Here is a 25,212-nt window from a genome sequence, read left to right as displayed (position 1 = left end):
CCCCTCTTATTATTTCAGCCTTTAATAGCGGCTGTATACTTAAGGGAACAGTTTTTCCCGACGGTGGCAATGAAGCTGTGTTCTGCACAGCTGAGGCATGAGGATGGAGCGATGACAGCTAGACCCCATGCTGCTAGAGCAACTCACAGAGGGTCAAAGAAAGCTTGGAATGTTTTCTCTTGAGTGAAACACCCAAGTGTCAGCCTATCGGAGTAAACAGTATAAAACCCAACAGCTTGACAAACAACCCAATGCAGTTCACACAAGGCCTTCACAGTGACATGTGCATTGAGATGCTGTCGGCCACTCTTCTTCTCAAACTTTCCTCCCCATCTCAATCACCAGTGTAATCTCCCCCTCGTCGCAGCCGTCATGTTTCCTGGGTCAAAGCAGCCAATCTGTTGTTTCACCAATTCAACCGCTAATCCCATTCACTCCGCTTTATAAACTGGATCAGCAGGAGAGTGTCAACAATGCATACGAATGCCCCTATGTAAAGTTAAGGTCAGGAAAAACAATAGCAACTGGTGGAAAACGGAAGGCCACTCAAGGTTTAGGTTTCCATGGCACCAAGCAGCCTGATTGACAGACAGAGGAGATCACCAGAGGGTAACATCAGCATCATACTTATGACGCATGTAGGTTGCATTTACTCGTAATAGAAAAACTTGGACATATTAGGAGTTACAGATCAGCTGTTTCTTACATCTTGCAGGTAATTTGTCCAACTCTTACAAATAATGTTGCATTACTATTTCTTATTGGACATGAATGACCATTGCAACAGCCGAAGCTTAAATTGAAAGACTCCACTCAGGCCCTGCTGTAACTGCTGTTTGCTCACTACGCTATGTATTAGTAGTGCATTATGGTTTCAGTTTGTCCATTTGTAGCTGTGGTCTTCCTCTTGTAGTGTGTATATATACCACATTTAGCTAATGGGCCACCAGCCTTGAACACAAATAGATGTTTCCTCATGGGGATCAAAATGGAGCTGGGATTCCTTGACCTAAAGCATTCTTATTTTTGACTCACTGTTATGTATTCATTACTATGGAAGATCACGATCCGGGGATGGGGGGGTGGCTTAAAGTTATCGTGGTAAAAGTTTTAAATAATCGCAATAGTGATTTAAATTCCTATCACCCAGCTTTACTCATTACAATGGTACGGCTGAAACAATAAATAGATTCATATGTTTGTCGATTGAAAGAAACTCCAACAAGTCTGATAACTATTATTATTTATTAAGGAAAAATACCAAATATGTGCTGGTTTAAACATCCTAAATGTGAGACTTTTCTGCTGTTCTGTCTTTTATATAATTGTAAAGGGAATATTTTCAGATTGTGGACTGTTTGATAATGTGACCTTGAGTTCTCAAAGCTTGTGATGGGGCTGATTGTGGCCCTATAGTACTGTGCAAGGCTACCTGACATGAAAAATGTATGTAATATAACTATTGTATTATGCAGTGATACATTATTCACTTAAAGGACAGGTTCACATTCTAGTGATGTGTTTCAAAGTCAAATTTTTAGGATGAATGTTTCTTGTGATATTAAACATTGGCTGTGACAATACATGACAACATTTTCTCCTCGATCAGGGTTGTCCCCCTTATCAGAACTACTGACACAGCAGATTTAAAGACCTAACACAGTTCAGATTAAATGTTTTGATTAAACGATGACTAAGGAAACCAACGTCTGTGTCTGGACACTGACTCATTGAGAGGAGAGAGAGAAAGAGAGAGAGAAAGAGAAACCCAGAGTAAGATGCAGTAAGGCTGGAGAAGCGATGAAGGGGTGTGTGGGTGGAGGAAATGAGACACTGTTCTAGGAAGTGCCTTCCTGGACTAATGCTAGAGTAATGACCTCAATGTTCAGGGGGATATCTGGAAGTACAATTAGCTTCAAAACTATCGGCCTGTTCACTCATTCTTATCTATCATAATCTGCACAAGGCAACATGCATGACGTGGGGAACACGTAAACAGCCAAGACTTCTGTTCTTGTGCCAGCTAACCTGCAATTCATTTGGACCTGCAGCCTAGCATACTTAGCTATTCAGTGAAGGTAAACAGTGCTTTTCTAGTCTTCTCAACCTTTCAAGGGCTTTACAGTACAAGCCACATTCACCCATTCATGCTCTTATTTCATACAGCGCTACTATATGCTGCTCTTTAACCATCACCATTCACATACAGCCATCCGGGGTAATTTAGGGCTCAGTATCCGGCCGTAGGACACTTCTGCATGTGGAGTGGCCCAGAACCACCAACCTTCTGGTTAGTAGTCGACCCGCTCTACCCCCTTAGCCACAGACGCCACCTGCCATTAGAGGGTTAAATAAATATGACTTGGAAGCAGAGGAACAAATGCTCTCCTTGAGTTTGGGACTACTGCGTTTTTTACCTTTTTAGCTTTGAAGTGAACTGCAGCTCAAACCCCAACCTCAGCCCATAACTAGCTGTTCGTACAGAAACCAGAGCAAGGTGATCCTGAAAACCAGCTGCTTCGAGTTCCCTTAAATCCCTGCTGTTTTCACAAGTCAGACACACATCATGAGACCACAGGTCCGTCCCCATTGTTCTGAGCCCCTGCGGAGCAAAAGCCTGGGAGCTATGTGGGGTTTTGGGTGGCTTGTGTCTGCTTTGGAGGGATCATAGTGTGACTATAGAACAAAAAGGGAGGTATGAAACTGATATCCCCACAGTGTCATACAAACAGCCACGTCTTTCACGCACTCAGTTGTCTCCTCCCTTTCACTTTGACTTCACCGCCCCCGTGCAAACCTTTTCTTGCCACCCCCCCCTTCATCCTGAATGTGACCCCCTGCCCCCTGAAGGGACAAATTTGGTGAGCTTAGGTCAGTACAGTGAGAGGGATACAGCCTGAGCGCTCTAGTTACACCTTCCCTCTGCCTACAATATCTTTACCTTGGTGACACAAGTGACACACAAATGGTCACCACCAATATAGTCTATATCCATACTACTACATGTAGTGTGAAAACAGCTTTTTCAAAATAAAACAATCTCTGTCCACACAAGCATTTTGGCTCCATATCAGTATTAATCCCCGTCCATACTAACACACTTGAAAACGCATATCACGTGACCTCTCAAGTGCACTGGGCAGGCACATGCCGGTGTACACGAGAATTGCTTGTCTTCTATGCATGTAAGCATTTGTAGCAGCGGCTGTTAGCAACGACAACAGGGTTAGCAACACTTGCAATTGATTATCCATGTTGCGTCCTACACTGGTAGTCGAGGCTAATGCCGGTTGTTTTCCTCTGGAAGGGGGTCATGTTATCGATAGGAGCCAGGGTTTCCAAACTAAAATGTAGTAGTATTGATGTAGCCATTGCCTTGTTATGAGATATGATGTGTTTCTGTTTTTATTTTCATCCCTGCAGTTCTTATTAAAACTAATCCACTCTATTTTTTTTATTCCTCTGTACAGATGTGAAGAAGGACTGGTCAGACCATGCTCTGTGGTGGGAGAAGAAAAAGACATGGCTGTTGAAAACCCACTGGACATTGGACAAGTACGGCATCCAAGCCGATGCCAGGCTGCTCTTCACGCCGCAGCACAAACTTCTGCGCCTCCAGCTGCCCAACATGAAGCACATGAAGGTCAAGGTCAACTTCTCGGACCGCGTCTTCAAGGCTGTGTCTGACATCTGCAAAACTTTCAGTAAGTGGAGCGAATGCAGGAATCATTTAGAGAACAGCAGGCGAGGCAGTGTTCATATATTTGGTGGTGATGTGGAGTTCAGTCTTACTGAAGGTGTCCACCGGGCTCAACCTCAACTTCCCCCAGTTATACTATTTTTGGAAAGTTTCTGGACATTATCTAAGGCAAACAGAGCTAATCATGTTCTTCCTCTAACTGTTTTCATCTCCACCAATTTGTTGTGTTTATTAAACACGCTCTGAGCTCTGTGCACCGGAGTCACTTCTCCTGACTGGCAGTCCGCCGTTCAACTGTGGCGTCTTGTCCTTGGAACCTGGGCTCCATCTGTTTTACACTAATGTTTAGTAAACGGAGATTATGAATCCGTCTCTGGATCATAACACAGACGCACACCAACAGACTTATTCATGCACATGTAAATAACTCCTTCTCACTGTCTGACTTACCTACCTACCATCTCTTGCACTAATAACATTTCCAAATTTAACTGTCCCACATGGCGTAAGTAATACCGAGGGGCTCACATGTATATAGCTTCTATCATGGGCACCCCGGTGTCCAGTCAGAGACGTGTCAGAGGTCACACCCTGGACCCTGCGGACCCCCTGACTTGCTAACACCCACTTTTCCTTGGCTCAGCTCTCGCCCACTTGCCCCTGACTCGTAGTCGGTGTCTGCAGTGGGGATTGCAGGTTTGGACAACACCCACACATCAAAATCCTTCTATCAGGCAGGGTCATCTCGAGCAGTCAGGATCAGGAGCTGCAGTGTTGCTCTCCTGTTTTTATTGGCTTCTAGGGTTTAACCTTGTTTTTACTTTGGTACGAATGGAACATTTAAATGATTGATCAAGAACAAATAGCACATTACACCTCTTTGTGTAAATACAAAGAGGTTGTTTTGCTGGGGCACGGGGGAGAAACCGGCCTGCAGTCTTGTTCTCAGCCAGGCCTGATGAGAAATATGTCTGTTGCTTCTCTAATAAATCTATTTCAGGACAAATTGCTTTTGGCTGACTTTGTTGTGTGCCAGAACATTGCAACAAGTATGGTGGCTGTAAAGGGCCCCACAGTGAGATGTGCTTCTACTCTTTGAATCACTATGTATTATAGCTTGTAAAAAGCAGAATTTAAGTTAGCGGACAGCGGGAAGCTCTACACTGTTAAAGAGGGTATGACAACTGACTTAGCTGATTTACAGCTGGTCTGGCTTGGAATTGGTTAATTTTGTTATCTGGGCAACTTTTGAGATTTACAATTTCCTGGACATATTTTCTGCTGACTGCCTGTGAACTGCACAGCACAGAGAATCGGAGGGGACAGGAAGAGACCAAGCCTTTTCCAACTGGCCTTCGCTCCAGACAGCAGAAAGGGAGTGGCAGAGATCCTGGAAAGACAGTGGGGATTGTTTCTAAATTGTTTTCAATTTCTTTTGCTCTGGCAAGTCCAGTCAATTGGTAACACAGAAGCTATTTCCTCTTCCAAAATAAGTTTGGATTTCAGTCCTCTAGTGAAGTATTTGGCAGTTTTTTTATCCCCGCCCTCTTCATGGTGGATTTTTTCCTATTATGCTCTACAATTTAAGATTAATATTAAGCCATCAACACTCTGCTATTTTAAAATATAAACAATTTGTATAAACAAACAACAAACTTTCTATTTTCTCTTTAGCACAACTTAGATTATGTAAGTGAGCTTCCCATACAGGACCAAAGCATATAAAATCAACATAACACTACCAAGTTAAAAGCATAAAACCAATTATCACTGCTGTACTTCTCCCATGTCCATAGCAGCTGGGTCCTGACAGAGACACAGTCCATCTGGCCCGGCTGGGAATGAGGAGGACTGTGCGAAAGGTCGATGTACTGTAACAGATGAAAATCAGTTTCACTCCTGTTCTGACCTCTGTTTCCATTAGGCAGCTCCTACGTCCTGTGCTGCTCTGCTTACAAGATAGTTACGGTTAAGGAATTTGGGCTTTTCCATTTATAGTTGCAAGATAACATTATGATAACGAATGAACTCTGACAATTCAGAGAATTCTCTGCATATTTTTGTTCCTTCGGATGTTTCTGAATTTGTTGCGCAATGGTGCCACTTGAAACCCTGTAGAAATGCTGTAGGGTTTTTCAAGTTGACATGTTCGTCTGCATCTTCTACGTGTATGGCACCTCTTTTTCATCCTGAGATATTTGTATTCTTTTAGTTTTTTTTTTTTGTTTAGTTATAAACGCCATCAACTTGCTTACCTTTTCCTGCTGTATTCTCACATGGGCTCACTCTGACTTTTACCTGACATTTTACTAGGTGACTGGCAGGAAAAGTTCTGGAAAATGTCTGGGGTAACTCAAGAAGATATCCGGAGTTCAGTGCATGTCAGCAATCAGATATTAAGATGGCTTGTTTTGTCTCAATGGCTGTAAACCCCTAATTCTTATTTGACAATTTTCTAAAATAAAGATCAGCCATGGATACTCACATTAAAAAAAGTCAGAATGTACAAATATAATGATCTTTGTCAAAAAATCTAATAATCAACTAATAATTTCAGCTATAAAATGCAAAATGAATAATATAAAGTCAGGTCTGCAATGAATTGGATATCCTGGCTTTTCTAAACAATGATTTGCCAAGTGAAGACTCATAGTCAGACATAAGCTTCTCCTGTCTAGACAACCTGGACTCACTTCCACACTCGCACACACGTCCTCCCTCTAACAGGAGGCTGTTTTTTTACTCTTCCTGTGGGCCAGCACACAAAATGTACTCTTCACAAACTGACTAACACATGACTGTGGACCTGGGACTCGAGGCGGTACAAAATGAGGCTGCTGCTCTCTGCGAAGCACCACTTCAGGGTAACAGGAATCAGGCTGTTCCACTTAAGCACTGTGTTTTTTGGTAAGAACTGCTTTGCTACCATTTGTTGGAAACCTGAGGCACCAAAGCGTTCGGTGGAAAATAGAAAGGGCAGCAACGCTGCTGTGACTTCTCTGCAAGTGGAGGTAGCAGGGATGAACATAGAGGGCACAGGAGGATGAGTTTGACAGTTGAGAAGTGTTTGCTCACTGCGCACTGTCCTCCAGAAACCTTTCTCAATGTGTGGCACTGCTGCTCCATCGTCTTGGTCCAACAGATTTGTGGCACATCAGCCTGTGGTCTGCTTGACTGGCCCAAGCCACTGTTGTCATAACACAGGAGGGGTGCGGTGTAGCCTCGGCTCCGGTTCCTAAATGAAAGTGCATTATTGTTCTTTCTGAATGGCCTTTTAGCACCTTTTCAGCCTCCTGTCTGATAAATGAAGGACTCCTCAGACGCCAATTCCTGTTATCGTTTGTCCTTAAAGTTGGACTGAAAAACACTAAAACTGGTCTGTGACGTCTGTCTCATGTTATTGTATTAAATCAAAGCATCACTTGACTCAGCTCAGATGCCAAACATCTGACCTCACTGCACTTCATCACAAGCTGAATTCCTTAAACGTAAAAAAATCCACATCATGTTGTCTGTTTCCGTTTAGACCCAGAATGTGTCAGTCCTTTCTTAGCCCTGGTTTTATTGTGTCTTCCCTGGAACAAATGACAAATTTATTGTTCCACAGTATTGATCATTCCAGCGAGTGCCTCTTCGAATCAGTAAGAAATGTGCAAAGGGGGAAATAGTTGGTGAAATCACTCCTCTATAATTTTTTTGTCCATGTAGGGTCTCCATCTGTTTGTACTGTAAACCTTAGTGCTGTAAAATTAGACTGTGACGGTGTTTGTGATTCTTCTGCGGCTGGCCTTACTCACTGCAGTGAATCATGTGTTCCAAGGAGTAGGTCCTGCGAGCCCAGCTGGCTCCAGTTCAACCCCCCTCTCCTCTGGCTCCCGGCCTGGAGTCTGCAGGATGGAGGATTGGGGGGGGGTCTTATTGTCAAAGGTGTCATTTCTGCTAATGGAAGTCGACCAAGCTTTTGTAAGCACTCAAACCATCACTCACTCCTCCTCCTCGTCCTGACACTGGCCACAAGTATGCAGTTTGTGCAGGAGCAGTCTTTCCCACCAGTTCACGATTTCCCTAAATTGTCTCTATAAACATACAATTCAGAACTCGTCTGGGTATGTCAGCAGAAACTGACTGTTTCCTGTCTAGTGGAGTGTTTTTATATAGTTTTTGTCTTCTTTATATTTTGGATAGTGTTTGTGCTTCAGGACACATCCGTTACACCTCCACTCCTTTCATAGGAGTGATAAGTACATCTGTCAATTTATTTACCGCATCTTCCCTCTTTCCCACACACTGGGGCACAGCAATCTAGTAAATGGGTCTAAAATATTGATTTTACAGGAACATTAGTATATTAATTTTCTCCTCTGATAATGGGCTTTTTTTTCATCACACTGAGTAATTGGTTAAAAAGTCTTTGTGACCAAAATCCATGCTTTTGAGCCACACGTTTCATCTATAGATGGTTGTAATATTCGTCAATGTTAGGAAGCTACAGTATCATTGAAATACTTTCTATTTCTATGTATAACATTTATTTACACAGGGTCTAAAAACATTCTAAAATTCAGTAATCTGAATTTTAGGCTTACATTTTAGATACAGATATCGACACGCCATAATTTAACTACAACCAAGACAAACGTGGAACTGTCGTCTTAGTTAAGGGAAAGATTATGAAAACCCATGTCTCTGCCTCTAGTGTCCAAGTTAACGTGGCATTTCAAGTGTTATTCTAAACTCAGCTACTTCACCTTAACCTCAATTATGTGGAAGTCTAAGTAATTCTGGGACTTCCATATTCCTTCATTTCTGTCATACTTGACATAGGCCTTAAATTTAATTCATTATGGTATTAAATACCCTTAAATTTAACTTGTTGAAAGCGGCAGAAACCCTGTTATTATCACTTATTACACTGGTCAGCTTGTTCTGTAGATGGCTCATACTGTACTTCCTGTGTGGACAATGAGGTCATATGTATGAACAATTAAAGCAACTTTGTAGTAGAATACCACATGCCTCTGTAATGCCTCAACAAAAGACAGGAGCCCTGTGTACATACACAATTTGATACACACTCCACTGTGTGTATTAGGCTGCTTGCACAGCTCCGCGCGGCTGAAGCTCGGCAGCACGCCTGCAACTCACATGGCTGTATAAGGGCACAGGGATTGCACTCCACCACTGCAGCAGAGCAAGAATGAGGGAGGAGGGAAGAGGGAGTCAGCGAGAGACGAAGAGAGAGGGTGAGCTCCCATCTGGTAGTTCTTAAAACTCCTGGAATGCTTTTGCTTTAGTTACACAAACCAAACAAGATCTCTCACCAAGCCAAGACGTTCGCTCTCTCCCCTCACACGTTTTAGCTTTTCCCCCACCGGCCCTCAGCAACTTTTTTTTAATTAGTGTGCAACACCTTGTCAATTCTTCATCTTTGGAAAATCAAGAGAGGTTTATTTCAACTGATCTTGGAGAAAACCTTTTCTTTTTTTTAACATTCTTGTCTAAAACAAAGTGAAAATAATGAAATAAGATTCTCGGATATCGGCTCACTCCTTAATTCATATGGAATCTTTGACAAAACCAAATCCAGCTGAGGATCCAGATGTTCCTAAAGCTTCTAGACTATAGCCGCATGTCTCCTGGTTCTGACACTTTCTGACTGTCTCACCCACTAGATCAGAACCAACCCAAACTCATCTTAAAACGTCATTGCCGCCGCTGAGTGATGGCTCCCTGGCCTCCAAGCTCAAGGGTAGGAGGGAAAAGAGGGGAGAGAAGTCGGGGGAGAGAGGTCGGGGGAGAGAGGCTACTCTGTTTTAGTCATTATCTTCAGTGCGGTATCTCATTTTCTGATCGGGATCTTGCACACAACTCTTTACGCACGCAGAGTTAAGTCGTGGGTGTTTATTTAATTTATCCTATCCGAGGACCATCAGTTTTGTTCTGTATTTGTGAAAGCTGCGCTCTCTTCCTCCTGGTTCTGGTTTCATGTGTGTGAGGAGAATGATCCAGGTTGTGTCTGGCATGTGTCTCAGTTGGAGATTGGATACAGTTAAAGAAAGATTTGTTGTGGCCCAGAGAGAAGGGATTTGCAATTTTCCACCCCTCTTGTGCTCAGCTCTTTTCTTGCTCATCTCCTCCATCCCTTTGCGTTCTCTTACTCCTTCTCCCTTTTTTGCCTCTCAACTCATTTCAGTTCAAGTTTCTTTAGCATCTTTATTTTCACATATAAGACTGGTTCTATGCATTTATAGCCCATGCAAGAGGTTGTGTGGTTTATATGAGGCCTGTAGTTGAACAACATATAAATAAGTGTATGCTTTTAGTAGGATTCTAACATTAAAACCTGCCCATCCTGGTGTCCACATTGCTTTTGCTTCATTGTTATTCAAGGTTATTTTTATGTAACATCAAATGAACTTTCTTTCTCTCTCCCTCTCCAGATATTCGCCACCCAGAGGAGCTTTCTCTACTGCGTAAGCCCCGTGATCCTAAGAAGAAGAAGAAAAAGCTGGAGGAGGCAGAGGAGGATGATCTTGAGCTGGAGGGTCCACTGTTAACCCCCGGATCAGGTGTGTTGATGGACAGTAACTCCGACACTAATGTGGAGATGAAGCACGTATGGCTTCAAACCACTTGCTACAGTATTTTCCAGCTGAATATGAGGAAGGAGGAATAGAATTTAAAGATTATTTAGCAGAAAAGGAAAATATGAGACAAGTGCCAGTTCTGCTGAGATGAAAATGGTGAATTTATACAAATGTAAGTCAGAGGAATCAGGTCTTTAGGTTCAGATCTACTGTGAAATAATTATAGGTTTCATTTTTGTATATTTTGAAAAACAATAATCTAATTTCCCTCAAGCAGCAGGGTTGAATAACAGGTTCCACTGGCTGCTACAGAGCATCTTCCATTCTTTTTTTAGTTTGATTGCACTTGTGGTTCAAAACAACCCGCTAAGATAACTCCAGATTTCTGCAGCCTGCCTCTAATGACCAAATATGAATGTGTAAGTTTGAGGCCTGCATGTGATCTGCAGCCTAGGCTTCCTGCTCCTTGGCAGGGAGGACGAAGAATGGTTGAGATTCCACGCATAGTTGGTCACGCTGCCATTTTAAACCCAAACCAGGCTGCACGACTGCATCTACACCAGCCACGCCTCCCTCCTTCTGCCACTGATGGGAGGGTTACGACCATGTGAGCAGAGAGGGGCAGAACAAAACAGGGTACACCGCTGTCACAGAGTTAGCATTGAGCAAAACTGCAAACTCTATGAGACAGGGTGAATGGGACTCTTTGTACGCTCTGCTCTGGCCCTCGAGTCTGTCTTCTTTCTCCTCAGACCCGGCTCAACATGCATATAGACACTCATGTGAGTGGAAAAAGGCCTGAACTGTTACTGCGAACTTGGTGAACCCTCACAATTCCCTGCAGTAAAGAAAGGCTGATAATGCTGATGTGCAGAATTGATTCACTGCCCATGTATAGAAATATGAGTGACAGAAAAGGCTTAAAAGCAGCACACGTATTCACTCTTTTTCTTTTACAGTTCATTTTTATGGACACAGCTCATGAAAGTCACACCCAAAGTTGCACCATTACATTTCATGGGTGTGCTGTGTTGATGCCTCTATTGTGGATACATTTTTTTTCCCATTGGGCAACTGTGGTCACAATACTACGTGGTGCAAAAATAACAGTTCCATCAGGAATGTGCAGAATTTGTTCAATGTCACTTCACCCACACACTTCCTGTCATCCTATCCATCAGATCAGTCACATGCTGCAGTCAGAAGGTGTATTTCCTGGCCAAGTTGAAAGGCGTTGTTTTGTCGCTTGTGGGGAAGGGCTGACCTCTCAGCTCGGGTCTCTTGATAGGAATCACAAGGTTTTTCACACAGGCAGCGATGCAATCAGAATCCCGGTGCTCTCCTGTGCAGCTAAAGGCTCATGTATAGTCCACACCACTTTGGGGACAAAGAGAGGAGAGCTCACTGTAGCTTGCCATGGCGTTAAGTAAATACTATACTGAGCACACTCGGATATCTGTCCCCAAATGTGCCTGATTTGTTCCCTCCTTGGTGGAGGTAATAATATTTTCTACTTCATTTTCTCCCACAACCCAAAACTGTGGAACTGGCATTTCTGTTAAAACTGATAAATTACCATTTCACAGCTCGGAAACATACAGTATAGAGTATGTGCAACTTTATATAGATGGTGACTAATTATTTCCACTTTAAGACTGGCAATTATTTTCCATAACCTCAATCTCTGTCTTTAAAAGTACCATTTTGGAAACTCTGTGTCCCTTGTCTGTCTGCACGCTCGTGTCAAGTGCCCACAGAACTGTTCATTTTGGTAGAAAAAGCCATGTTACTAATCCTCAGCTGTTGTTTTGACTCAGCCTGAGACCCACTATGTCTCCCAGCACTTTATATTTGTGCTGCAGTTAATACGTGCAGGGCTGGGTCACACTGACCAACGTCTTGCTTGGGCTTTCAATCAGTTGCGCTGGATGGTAATGAACGTGTGGATGGAAAACGACAGAACCTCGCTAGTCATGCCAGGGTGTTCTCCCTCTGTAGAGAGGGTAAACTGAGTCATCCGCTCTGAGGCTAGCAGTTGGCATTCTTCTATTTCTCTATTTTTTTTTGTCTTTTCTCCTCTGTGTCCTCACCGCCCAGTCCTGCTGTCTCAAATCTGTCCACTTGATGTTTTTTTTCCATTCCTTTTTCGTCCCTCTGCTTCCTTTCCTGTCCTCCTTTCTCTTACTCTTTCTCTTTCCATCCTAGCCTCTGAGATAGTATACATCGGACCTGTCAAAGGTAAGCTTTCCTCTTCCTCTGTCCTTTTACTCTTCAACACTGCTTCCTCACCCCTTCCTATCTACCCTCCACCCCCCTCCCACAGCCAGAGTGTTGAGGTCACATGACATCTGTAACCTTTGGGACTAGCGGCCGAGTCACCTGACCGCTCCTCGAGAGGAAGTCAGCTGGTTTGAAAGGTCACATGATGTAAACACTTTGCCTCTCCTTAGAAATTGGCTCAAAGCTCACTTTTTTCATTACAGCTACTCCAGGTCTGCTCACAGCCACACTTTATACCATTTAGCTTTAGGCATATTTTGTTGTGGTAGCTGCTAGCTGACTGTAGGCTAACTTCACATGCTGCCAGAGTCATGGGAAACTACTTCAGTACAGAGCTCAGGCACCAAAATGATGCACCAAAATTTGCAGTGGGATTCAATCCGATATGTACTTGCCGTATAGAAACTGGTGCGTAATTGGCACCAGATTTTGGTACCAAACCCTACTCACGATTGGTCAAGCTCGTGTTTTGATGGGACCTTTTAACGCTGCTCTATGCTATGATCACTACTGCGCAGCTTCTGGCTCCAAACGACGTCGAAAGAGCAACATGACCACACCCTCATTTAGGACATATTAGTTACATTCTTGTACAGCAGAGGAAGCTGAGACCCGCTGTCCATCCTTATATACAGTATGGTTTTTGCTATACATTTAGTCCAAGATTCATATTGGTCCACTACTGTACATTCGTTAGTGCAGCCCACACAAAAACTTTCTTATAAAAATCAAAACCACCAGAGACGCATCTCATTATTTTTCAACCCTCTCTTGGTTTACTTCTCGTCTTAACAGCCCATGGTGGTCCAGCTCCTTCCATATAAGCCCTCTACAAATCCCCAGTGTGGGAGCATTAGGAAGTCAAGTCATGTTGACATTCTTTGTGTAGTTTCGTTTGTATTGGAGAGTCAGTAAACAGGATGGAGGAGGACCAGTTTTGTTGTTCAGTGGGATGCCAGCTTTCACCTTATACATGGTGTCTCTGAATATTTGGGATTCCTGAGGAACCCCTACGGGAGATGGGAGTACTCTCCCTGACCCGATGAACTCAGCATCAGGGGGAAAACCCTTTATAGAGTCACTGAATAAAGCCTTCCCCCGCAAGGGATGGGTGGCCATAGCCGGCACCCTGTTCTCATGACCTCAGCTTGCAAACACAAACACACATGTACACACTCACAGACACAAGCCAAGCCCACTTCCTGATTTCAGAAGGGATTTAGTGGTTTAGCCAGTGTTGCTTCTTGACCTGAGCCCTACAGAGGGAGAGAGGGAACGGAGGGGTGTGGGGCCAAAAATACTCCACAAGGCGCAGCCAACAGGAAATGCAGATAACTTCTCATTGGTGTCCTGCTTTTGTTTGGAGCCAAAAGCCAAGGTTAAAAAACAAATGGATAAACTAAACCTCAATTCTATTGGAAAAACAACATTCAAAATATTTAGACAATTTCATGAGGATTTGAATTTACAGTTACATCTTATTGTAATCCAGGCATCCTCCTCCCACATCTTTGCGTTCCTCCTCTCCTCTCTGCAGCACGTTGTGCAGTTGTTTGCTGTGTGCGGTGCATTCCTGCAGGTTTTTTGACTGTGAGTAAGCGGGTGACCCCGATCATGTAGTGCATCATCTGCATGCTGATCCACATCAATCCCACCATCAGCAGGAGGACATGGATGGTTGAAGTCACTCATCTGCAAAGTGTGGGCTCGTAGTCACATGGTTGTTGTTGACTGCTAGCTGGCCTGGCTATAGGCTGCAAGTGTGTGTGTGCTTTTTGGAAGGCGTTCACCATTTTACCCCATAGCTGTTTTTAATGATCTATTTGTGATTGTGCACCTAATTGGATTGTCTAAAGCAAAATGTCAAAATTATGTTTATTTAATAAGTACTTTGTGTGTATTCTTTGCACTACAAGAACTGATTGATGGCTCTGTGTTTCCAGGGAGCATCTACTCCAGTCCAGGCTTGTACAGTAAGACAATGACCCCCACCTACGACTCCAGGGACGGAAGTCCGCTGTCGCCCACCTCTGCCTGGTTCGGGGACAGCCCCTTGTCCGAAGGCAATCCCAGCATCCTCGCCGTCAGCCAGCCAATCTCCTCACCAGACATCCTGGCGAAAATGTACAAGCCCCAGTCTCTGTTGGACAAAGCCAAAATCAACCAGGGGTGAGATGAACTCTGCTCAGTGGTTTGGCCCTTTGGTTAAACTGGTTTAAGTTTTTCAATTGAACAAAACAGTTGCAAGAGGCTGCATCTCTTCCAGAAAGATTGTTTTAAAAGACAAATTCTAAGCAGCTCATTCACTGTCTCTTTACAGGTGGTTGGACTCATCCAGGTCTCTGATGGAGCAGGATGTAAAGGAGAATGAGGTGCTGCTGCTGAGGTTCAAATACCACAGTTTCTTTGACCTCAACCCTAAGGTACATCCCACAGACAAAGCACAACAACTTAACCTTACAGTCTGTTGAAAACATTTCATACTGACAGAGTTTTAACCTGTGTAGTTTGCAGTATATATTACATCATACTGACCCTGACCATCTATGACATTTGAAGTTCAACTGACCTAATATTTTTATGACAACAAAAATCAGGGTAGAATATAACACATACAACCTTTTAAATATTGCATCACCAGATTTACTGACATCCTGTGTGTATCGGACTGTGAGACAGCGTTAGTTTGTTTACTGTTTGTTTGTGCCTGTCCACAGTATGATGCCATCCGAGTGAACCAGCTCTATGAACAGTCCAAGTGGGCTATCCTGTTGGAGGAAATCGAGTGCACGGAGGAGGAAATGATGATGTTTGCTGCCCTGCAGGTAAGAGGACTCAGCATGTTTGTGTCCTTCCCTGATCCTATTTTTTTCCTGTTTCAGCAATGTTTAGTCAGGGTCTGAAATTTGAAGATCTGTACACTTCTCTTCATCGGCCAATGGGCACATTTCCTTCTCAACCGCAAGTTAATAAACGGAATGGGCTTCCAGCCCAGAGCTGAGCCATATGGCTGCCAGCTCTGCTGCAGCATGCATACTAAAACTTGGCTATTTCACAGTCTTGCAGAAGGAGTCAATAGGGGTATTATCGCACAGATTCCCAATGGACTCATCACTATGCTTTGATATCAATCAATTCCATTTATATCTGACTTAGTCAATGGAAAATGAGTCATTAGGCTTTTAAACCAAAAATCCTTTATGAATAATTAATTTTAATGGACTTTCCGTACTTAGCTCAACAGAGTGAAATCACTTTGATTCCTAGAAACAGTGTAATGAAGAAGAAATGAGATGTTTTAATGTTATATTCTTATTTTCATTAGCATCCTTGTTGGTATCTAGTAAGTAACAACAGAGCTGTATTCTTCACTGTATTCTCTGCAAGGCTTTTAGCTTCATGTGACCAAGTCATTTCTGCCAACCTCGGGGCCCCTTGCTGTAGCCACTCACACTGAGTTGCTCTGCCCTGGACAATCGTGGCATCAGACAAACTTTCTCTTATGAGACAAGTTTAAAGGACGATCAGATGAAAGTGAAATGACAACAAGTGGCTTTAAAGGGGATCAGTGGAAGTGATATACAGATGTGAGCACCTTTGCCCCCCTCAGGATGCCCCCTTCAATCTGGGGTTGGTGCCCCTGCTATTTCTGACCCTCATAAACTGTGGGTGCCAAGACCTGAGGACGCCATCCTGTCCGCACCCCCAGGGTAATTATAGAGCATCTTGGTCCCGGGACCCAGCGCTGCAGCCCAGACCACCCACCCCATCATGACACTGTCTCCCAGACAGACCTGCTCACATGCCTCTAAAAGCCCTTTTACACTCTGAGGTGTTAGGTGTGTCTCATCAGGCTGGTTATAATTACACTTAACTAGTTTCTTGTTTCATTTCCTGAGAGAGATGCTAATCTACTACACTGTTGCTACCTGTCTGTTAGCACTTTGGGGAGCTACCACTATGTTTCAGTTGGGTGGCGTGGGCTAATGTTTCATCGTTGAGAGTGGATACACAGGGTCTAAATTAAGAGCAATGATTGTCCACTTCCAGCATGTTGCTGGCCTGTGCTACTGTGCCATCACCTGGAAGTGTCCCTTTGGCAGAACATAGACGTGAGGTGATCATTAGTCGAGAACAGTAATCGACCTCAGAGTCACGCTGCCCACAGGAGAAACTTAGGGCACGGGTTGTACTTTGTATCTCAGTAGATAAACAGTTGGGTTCAGCCATTTATACACACAAACAGGAAGCAAGCCCCTCACTGTGAAAGCATGGAGGGTTATCGAGGGCCCTTTGTCCCACATTCTGTAACCTTAGCTGACTAAAGCCTCACATATCTCTGTCAAACTCTTGTCTCTGTTTCTCTCATCTGCTCGACAGCTGTTCATTCATATATTGGTGGGGGGTTGGTGATGGGTTGACATTATAAATACCATTTGTCAACAAGTTGTATTTAGTATCTGTGACTCACAGTAAGAGGAAGCCACAGGCGGGTTTTTCAGAAATGAGTCCCATCTTGATGAATTGCTGTCTCCATTGTTACAAGAGCACACTGTCTCTTATCACATCCCATTGGCCCAGTTGCACATGTGTTCCCAGTAAAAAACGATTCATGAGGCTGTTATAGTTGCTGAGAACACATTGTCTAAATCGTCTAAACTATTTCTCTCAGTGAATCATCACCACCAAGCACTTTATTCTCCCCTCTTCCTGAAACTAGTCTTCTCATCTTTAAGGACATTGTCCCATCACTGCTGAACTCAGTGCTGCGCAGTGGCATTATTTGCTAACATAAATGCCAACAAAGCCTTTCACTATTGAAATGGTAATTAGCCGAGACCAGTTCCCTTTTATAATGCAAAGTTTTAGTGTCTCTGCACCAGTCGCACACATTGCACGAAATCAAAACTGTTGACAAAGGTGTTGGAGTAGCTCACATTTGCTAGTAAAGTGTTTCTGCAACTTGCTCTTATTTTACTTAAAGTCCGTCTCTGACTGAGGCTGTTTTTCTTTTTCTTCTGGAAGGCTTCCATTTATCTGCTGGATAGAAACCTTTTGTAACTGGAAGAGTTTAGGTTTTAGTTGTGCTGTGAGGATAATAAATGTGAAACCATTTTCCATAGTACTTCAGACTTTTGCTACAACTCGCCTCTGATCCTAAACCTCCAGTGAAGTACATATTGCACACGTGTGTCTGAAAGGAAGTCTGTAATAAATATTCTTACATTTCTCTGTATGTGACTGGTTCATGTGCAAGTCTGAGTGTAAAATTGTAGAATATCACCGTCACTTGTTATAATATTTCATGTTTGTCAGTCCATTGTACTTTGACATTTTTTCATATGTGGAATTTCTGAAAATATCATGGATTGTCCTAAAAATGTTAGAAACCCTGGTTTAATGCAGAAAACTGGTGTAACTGGTGTATTTTCTCTTTTCCGTCAGTACCACATCAACAAACTGTCAATCATGGCTTCAGACAACCACATGAACAACAGTGAGAAGGAGGTGGACGAGGTGGATGCAGCCCTGTCAGACCTGGAGATCACGTTGGAAGGAGGGAAGACGTCCAACACACTGGTACGACGACACTGCCACATCATCACATGCACTGGAGGAAATAGCCTCTATGGATTAATTGCACTGGGCTTTTTTTTCACTTTGTTTCTCTACTTCAGTCTGATGAAGTCTCCTTTCATACGTCACATTAAACAGGAGCATAAACCTACGTAAACACTGCACACTGACCGGGGGGAATTAACAATGACATTCACTGTGAGAATTAAGTTTATACAGCTTATCAGAGGAAACTGAGCTCTGAGATATTACGCAACAAGTGTTTTCTTTAGAATATTCCAATGACTAATGACATTGAAAATGAACAACGTTGATCCTTGAGTCATTGTTTTGATTTCAACCACTCTCTCATGTTCTGTGTTTTTACTAAAATGTCTCCTTTCCTTCCAGGGTGATATCACATCTATTCCTGAGCTAGCTGACTACGTGAAAGTTTTCAAGTAAGTCCACATTCACTTTCAATGTTGTAAAAAAAAAAACCTGCGTGTAACAACTGTGTATGAGTGCTTGTGCAATGATTTAGTTTGTCAAAAAGATGTTGAATCTATTAGAGGAAATAGCATCTTCTGGCTAAATACGCGCGCCCTTGCCTGTTTTGCATCAGTGTAATAGACCAGGTTGTTTGCCAGAGGACATTTGCAGGCTGAGCTTGCAGTTTCGTTCTTTTCTTTTTCTAAGTGATTACAGTTGGACCAAGCATATTTTGAACCACAATAATTTTTGGCTGTAGGTCTTTGCTGACAGGCAGGTGGCCCCTGGGGTGGTTGTCTCATAAAATGTCTAAACCATCAAGGCGGGGGGGGGGAACGATATCGAGAGGCATTTCCTCTTTAATGGTTTTCCGTTAATGTTCATGTCCAACGCTGGCTCCTTTCCTGTTCACCTCGCTGACTTTGCACTGGAGAACAGCCCCTTCCTCCCACTCCTCCTCCCTCTTTGTACTCACTTATGATCTCCCCTCCCCCATTAATAATAAGAAAAAGTTGTTGTTTTTTCCATCTGAAGTATGACATGTTTCCCTCTGTGTCTTACATATTTTCCAGACCCAAGAAACTGACGCTGAAGGGCTATAAGCAGTACTGGTGCACATTCAAGGATATCACAGTTTCCTGTTACAAGAGTAAAGAGGAGGCGCACGGGACACCTGCTCTACAAATGAATCTAAGAGGTGCAGACCCTCATACAATTTACATAGAAACACCAAAATAAAAGCTGTTTTCAGACACTCCAGAGAATGTCGGCACAATGGGGTCCGGACTTTCTCCAGAGTTTGCCTTCCATATATATATAAGAAGGAGCAGGAGATTCTCCGATAAATCTCTGGAGTGTTTAGGCGAGAGGTGGCGCAAATAGATCAATAGTCGTCACCAGCGCTCGCCCTTATCACCAAAATGTTCTCTTGACACCCTTTTTCATCCTGAGATATTTGTCTTAATTTTGTTATTTTTCATTTTTGCATCCGTCACGTATTAGAAACGTCATCAATACCTTCATTCGCTTGCGGTGATCTCCTGCTTTATTCTTACAAGGGCTCATTCGGACATTATCCAGAGTTTTTACTTGAGGGCTGGCAGGAGAGAAAGTCCGGAGCCTCTCACTCGGACGTTTGCGTTCTCACTTACAGCCCCTCAGGAGAATAACAGGAGATTATCCAGAATTCCACTGCATGTCTGAAAGCAGCTTAAATCACTTCACACCCATACAAGAATTTAATGCTTTATTTTTCGACTGCAAGTATGCATTCTTTGCACCTTTGACCCATTTTTCCTCTCTGCACTATGGCTTCACATGTGTAGGTTGTGAGGTAACTCCAGATGTTAACATCTCGGGTCAGAAATTCAACATCAAGCTGCTAATCCCTGTGGCTGATGGCATGAACGAGATCTGGCTTCGGTGTGACACAGTAAGACTTGACATTGATCCACCGTTCACTACAGTTTCTCGTGGTTTGACGGGTTTTTGATTATTAGCTTTGTTTGATTTTCATCTTCAGGAGAAGCAGTACGCCCACTGGATGGCCGCATGTCGTTTGGCCTCCAAAGGGAAGACCATGGCTGACAGCTCTTACAACCTGGAGGTCCAGAACATTCTGTCCTTCCTCAAGATGCAGCACATGAACCCCGACCCTCAGTTCATTGAGCCGATCACCACCGACATCAACCCAGAATGCCTGGTGTCGCCGCGCTACCTGAAGAAGTACAAGAACAAGCAGGTAAGCGTTTCTGTCGGGAGCTGTCACACAATTTCCATATTACAACTCTGAGCAAAGTTAAGTGTGTTGTCGGAAAGAGACAGAAAGAAGACAACATCTTATCTGTGGTCATGTGTGTTTTCTGGGAAGCTCTTTACTTGTTTGATGAGTTGCTTGTGGGGTTAGACCGAGCAGCGTTTGATGCTTCCCAGATGGGCGCCTCCTGGCATCAGGGTTGTCTTGCGATGGAATGCAACCTCTCCTCTACTCCCCCTCCTTTACATTTCCTCCTCCTCTTCCTTCGGTTCCTCCTCCCCACCCCTCTCTGTCCGAGGGGAAACCAGGACAGCAGTCATCCAAACCACTCAGGGCTGCACACAGTGGAGCTGCTCATGTCAGACTGAAACAGATACTTAAGCTCAGCTCCCAGTCTTTGTGCTTGTAGACAAAAGGGCTTATAGCGAAGAGATCCCAAGACGAGACAATTCAATTTATTTGTCTTTTTAAGGTAGAAGCGACTATAAGTAGCTGTCAGTAGCAAACATCCTAATAACCAGGTGTAACATTCAAACACTGACAATGAATCTTTGTAGGCGTTAGGTAAATTCTACGATGTGCCCAGCAGATTTGCATGCAAGCAATAGGCTGGTGTGTGTGCACTGGAACAGCTGAGTACACGAACGCCATGGCAGTGTTAGATGAGGAAGAGAGGGAGGGGTCTGCTCGCATTAGCTTACTCACCCAGCCTGGTTTTATTTAAGTCATAGTAGAAAAGTAGAACGGTGCAAGGGGGTTGGAGAGATGTTAGGTAATGTTAGGTAATGACTCAGAAATGGTCAGAATTATAATGATTGTCCAGAAAGTGAGGAAAGATTAGAGGGGAATGGAAAAAGATTGAGAAATGATGCACCACAAGGATCTAGGCGTGTGTTTTATATACAAAACCAGTGACTGATAATACAGGAGAAAGACGATTCCAGCAGACACCTTCGATAGTAGACGAGTAAAACACCAGTGTTGTTTCTCATTTCTTTGATACTTTGTCATACAGGAAACGTGTTAAAGTTAAAAGTTTGAATTATCCAAATACCAACTGTGGCTTCAGTTCTCACTCTTTCTGTATGTCTCCTTTTAGACAACCCCTTAAATATAGTTGGAGCCAATGTGTTCCATAAATATAGATTTTTTTGAATCATTAGTGCTTTTTTCCCACTGAAAAGCTGAAACCTTATATATAGATTTCCTGATCGCATATTTCAGGAGGTCATCACTTCAGTGAGATGAAGGAATACTATATTTGGGAGCATTTAAGAGTTAAAGCTCCCGTGAACCATATGCGTTCTATCAAACCGTAATGGGAGTTGTTATTGTTGAAAACTAACAAATTCCTTACAACGATAAGCTGCTCAAATATCACAGTTCACTGTTTACTGACCCAGTTTTGTAAAGAAGACTCCAGTTTCATATTTCAGTGTTTTTCACTACGACAAATAAGGAAAATAAACCTCTTTGGCTTAATTCAGTGCCTGGAAGCGAGGCCAGATTGAACAGGAGGCAGGACGTGGACGAGAGAATGACCCCAGCAGGGTGTGTGTCTGTGGTTCTTTCTGGCTCAGGTCCAATCGCTTCTTCAAACCCCAGTCTAATAGCGGGTGTCCCCAGGCTCAACATGAAAGTATGGTGGCATTATGTACAGTATGTGCATGTACACACATACTCATGCAGTTAGTGTGAGGCAGCAGGAAATGAGCCCTTCCTGGGAGTGCTGCGCGGGAAAAGTGTCTGGGAAAAGCCCGTTAGCTCTCAGTCAGCTGTGACCCCTCCCCACCTCCCTCAAACTGGACTTCCTGTGGTAAGATTTGTCCGAGGAGACTTCCGGGCTGCAGCTCCCAGCGGATACACACACACACACACACACACACACACACACACACACACACACACACACGCACACACTGTACACTTCACCATGATGATCAGATCTATACATTTACATGAGAGAAAACGAATGATAAAGGCACAATGATAAACTCCTGGATCTTGGAGACATGGCACTCCTTCACACTGGTGCTTCCGAAGTGTGTTGCTTGGTATATATCACCATCTTGTGGATGATAGAGGAATTGCAGAGAACATGTGTGATTCCTACCATGACCCAATGTGAAAGTCTATAAAGAATAAACAGACACTATCTAGACCTGAAATATATACACAAATGTTGTTCAACTTTCTCCCTTTAAAAAAAATCTCAAAATGATACACTGTGTTATTGCTGCTATACACCCCTCTTGTGGCCAAACACTGCATGACATGCCAAACCCTTCTCTTCCAACTTCTTATTTTCTTTTTTATTACAGTTATTGTCTACTTGTTATTTTGTCTTTTTCCTCGCTCAACATTTATCTTATCTGCTTGTTCTCTTTATCCACTCTGTCTTTTTCTCTATGCATCTCCTTCATTCCTCTGCATCTTCCTTCCATCCCCACCTCTCCCTCCTCAGCCAGGCTATATCAGGGACCTGGTAAGTTGAGCTGTGTGTCCACTGGGTGCCGAGCAAACCTTAGATATGTGCATGATTGTCTCAGCTCTGAGCTCTTCACTTTACCAGAGAAGTAGTTGTAGGAAATCAGTGTTTCCCACAGGTCAGAACTATACTTGTGTTGGTAGCTGGTGAATATGAGAAAATGGTGTTCAACATGGGACAAACTGGAAATAAGTGTGACCTTTCACATTTTAAAATGCACTGAATATATATTTAAATTAAAATAATTTAAATTCACAGATCCAGAATAACCGAACCCTCCCCTCCATTTACCCACATGAACACTAAGAATATAAAACTCTGTCTTTCTGGGTTTTTCAAACAAGAGCTCCAGTGTTTGTGCGTATGTGAATACATCTAGTGCTCGTCCATTCATTGATATCCACAGACAAGCAGCCAGGTGCTCCTCAGTCTGTTTCTGCCGTCAGTATTTGAATAAACAGACGAAAAACAGATGCTTGGCTTTAATTTAACTATACAAAAATGAGATGCAAAATATTTGGCGCTGAAAGAAAGATAAAATCCATCACCAGGTTGACAAAGGAGACATAGATTAAGCGGCGCTGCTGCAGATTGAAAGCCAAGGTAAAGATTTGTGCACTGAATAGACTCTTGAGTCTTGAAGCCAGCAATGCAGAGTATTGTTGTTACTAATGTCTGAGAACATAATTACACAATAAGGAGAAAAACCTTTGCTTTACCTGCTCTGTCCTTGCTTGTACAGGAGGGTTAGAGCGAGGGGAGGGTTTCCATGAATTAACTGATCACATTCTTCCGTTGGATAGAAATGAAAGAAAACTACCAAGATGTGTCACCAAATACATTTGACAGCCATTGATACACCTGTGCATTCAGCCCAAGTAAAGTCTGTGTGGGAAACATTGGACGTAGTCATCATAGTGGCCGATATAGTAGAATAATTAGAAACCTTCTTAATAGTTTACTGTATCTTCTCAAGTTTTCAGGGTGACATAAGACAGAAAAATTACATTTAACTCTATTGATGTGACATCAGGGGGCATCACTGTTGTGTTTTTATGTCTTATTACATTACATGGAAGGGACAAGTAGTGATGTTACATGATATATTCATTTCCACCGACCGTTTATCAAACCACACCACAGGTTATTACATAGTTTTAATGTGTTTTGGAAAGTTTCTTACCCTGAAGGCTGATACGGATTTTAATTCATTCGTTTTAATATAAAAAGCAGAGACTAGACACTTGCTGAAGGTAAGTGATCCGTCACAGTGAAGCTCAGTAATTACTTTAATTATTTGATTGGAATGTTGTTAAACTTAAATGTTGAGCTCAACTCGAGAAAGGAAAGCTACGTTCTCATGCATAACTTTAATTTGATTTAGAAAGTAATCAGCAGTGTGTCTCTAGACAGAGAAGTCAAAATCCTCATGTTGCGTGAAGTATAACTTGAATTAGTTAAGGACAAAAGAAAAGGATTTAAGGACATGAATACACACATGCATGCACACGCACACAGACTAAACACTTCTCTTTGCTTTTTAACCGTAGTCTGGCTCCCCAGGTGCTCATGAATTCATAAGTGTGTGTGTGTTTTCTAGCTGTGTGTAGACTTGTGACACCTCTCTGGTTATCTGTTGTCACTGTGCGCTGATGGCTCTGTGCAGTTGGCCTCAGCTTGTTTATACAGCGGGTGTGACGATGTGGGTGTATTGGGTTTCAAATGTGGTGATGTTGTGGTGATGGGAAACATTTGTTTACTTTGGGGAATGTCTCAGTGTTTCTGGTGACTCAGATGGTGGGAACACACCGAGATATTGTGGGTGTAATGTGTATGATTGTGTGCTTGTCAGATTTCAGGACGGATCCTGGAAGCCCACCAGAACGTGGCACAGATGAGTCTCATCGAGGCCAAGATGCGTTTCATCCAGGCGTGGCAGTCGCTCCCCGAGTTTGGAATGACTCATTTCCTCGCAAAGTAAGTTCAATAAATAGCTCATTTGCTTTATACTTTAATCTCCTTTAAGCACACATTCAGTTTTACGTCCTGACACCGACTCATTGGGTCATTTCACATTTTCATTCGCCAACTTCTTTTCCAACATCTTCTCTGCAGGTTCCAGGGAGGAAAGAGGGAGGAGCTGATCGGCATCACCTACAACCGTTTGATCCGGATGGACGGCGGCACCGGAGATGCCATCAAGACCTGGCGCTTTAGCAACATGAAGCAGTGGAACGTCAACTGGGAGATCAAGATGGTAGGAACATATAAAAAGTGACAATGTGGTGAATTAGCTTTTCCAAATCAGCACGACACGTATCATTAATATCTGTGAGGATTTGACACGGAATGT

At 43.2% G+C, this 25,212-nt stretch overlaps 1 protein-coding gene across 5 annotated transcripts in view; it reads left to right on the top strand.

The window, feature by feature from the left end:
- Positions 1–25,212, top strand: part of fermt2 (FERM domain containing kindlin 2) — a 41,295-nt gene that overhangs the window by 13,092 nt on the left and 2,991 nt on the right. For 2 of the 5 annotated variants that reach the window (XM_035167694.2, XM_035167693.2), the window contains exons 3-16: positions 3,471–3,704; positions 10,141–10,269; positions 12,493–12,525; positions 14,511–14,736; positions 14,888–14,990; positions 15,285–15,392; positions 18,013–18,147; positions 18,535–18,584; positions 19,188–19,312; positions 19,941–20,047; positions 20,138–20,356; positions 22,836–22,856; positions 24,712–24,836; positions 24,975–25,116. In XM_035167694.2, coding sequence (XP_035023585.1) covers positions 3,471–3,704; positions 10,141–10,269; positions 12,493–12,525; positions 14,511–14,736; positions 14,888–14,990; positions 15,285–15,392; positions 18,013–18,147; positions 18,535–18,584; positions 19,188–19,312; positions 19,941–20,047; positions 20,138–20,356; positions 22,836–22,856; positions 24,712–24,836; positions 24,975–25,116 — 1,757 coding nt within the window. The remainder of the gene's footprint in view (positions 1–3,470; positions 3,705–10,140; positions 10,270–12,492; positions 12,526–14,510; positions 14,737–14,887; positions 14,991–15,284; positions 15,393–18,012; positions 18,148–18,534; positions 18,585–19,187; positions 19,313–19,940; positions 20,048–20,137; positions 20,357–22,835; positions 22,857–24,711; positions 24,837–24,974; positions 25,117–25,212) is intronic. The other 3 variants (XM_035167696.2, XM_035167695.2, XM_035167697.2) reach the window with 3 other exon arrangements.

The sequence above is a fragment of the Hippoglossus stenolepis genome, chromosome 10 (assembly GCF_022539355.2).
Source record: "Hippoglossus stenolepis isolate QCI-W04-F060 chromosome 10, HSTE1.2, whole genome shotgun sequence".
In the NCBI taxonomy this organism is placed as follows: Eukaryota; Metazoa; Chordata; class Actinopteri; order Pleuronectiformes; family Pleuronectidae; genus Hippoglossus; species Hippoglossus stenolepis.
Note: the sequence above shows the minus strand (reverse complement) of the source record. Positions and strands in the feature narration are given on the sequence as shown.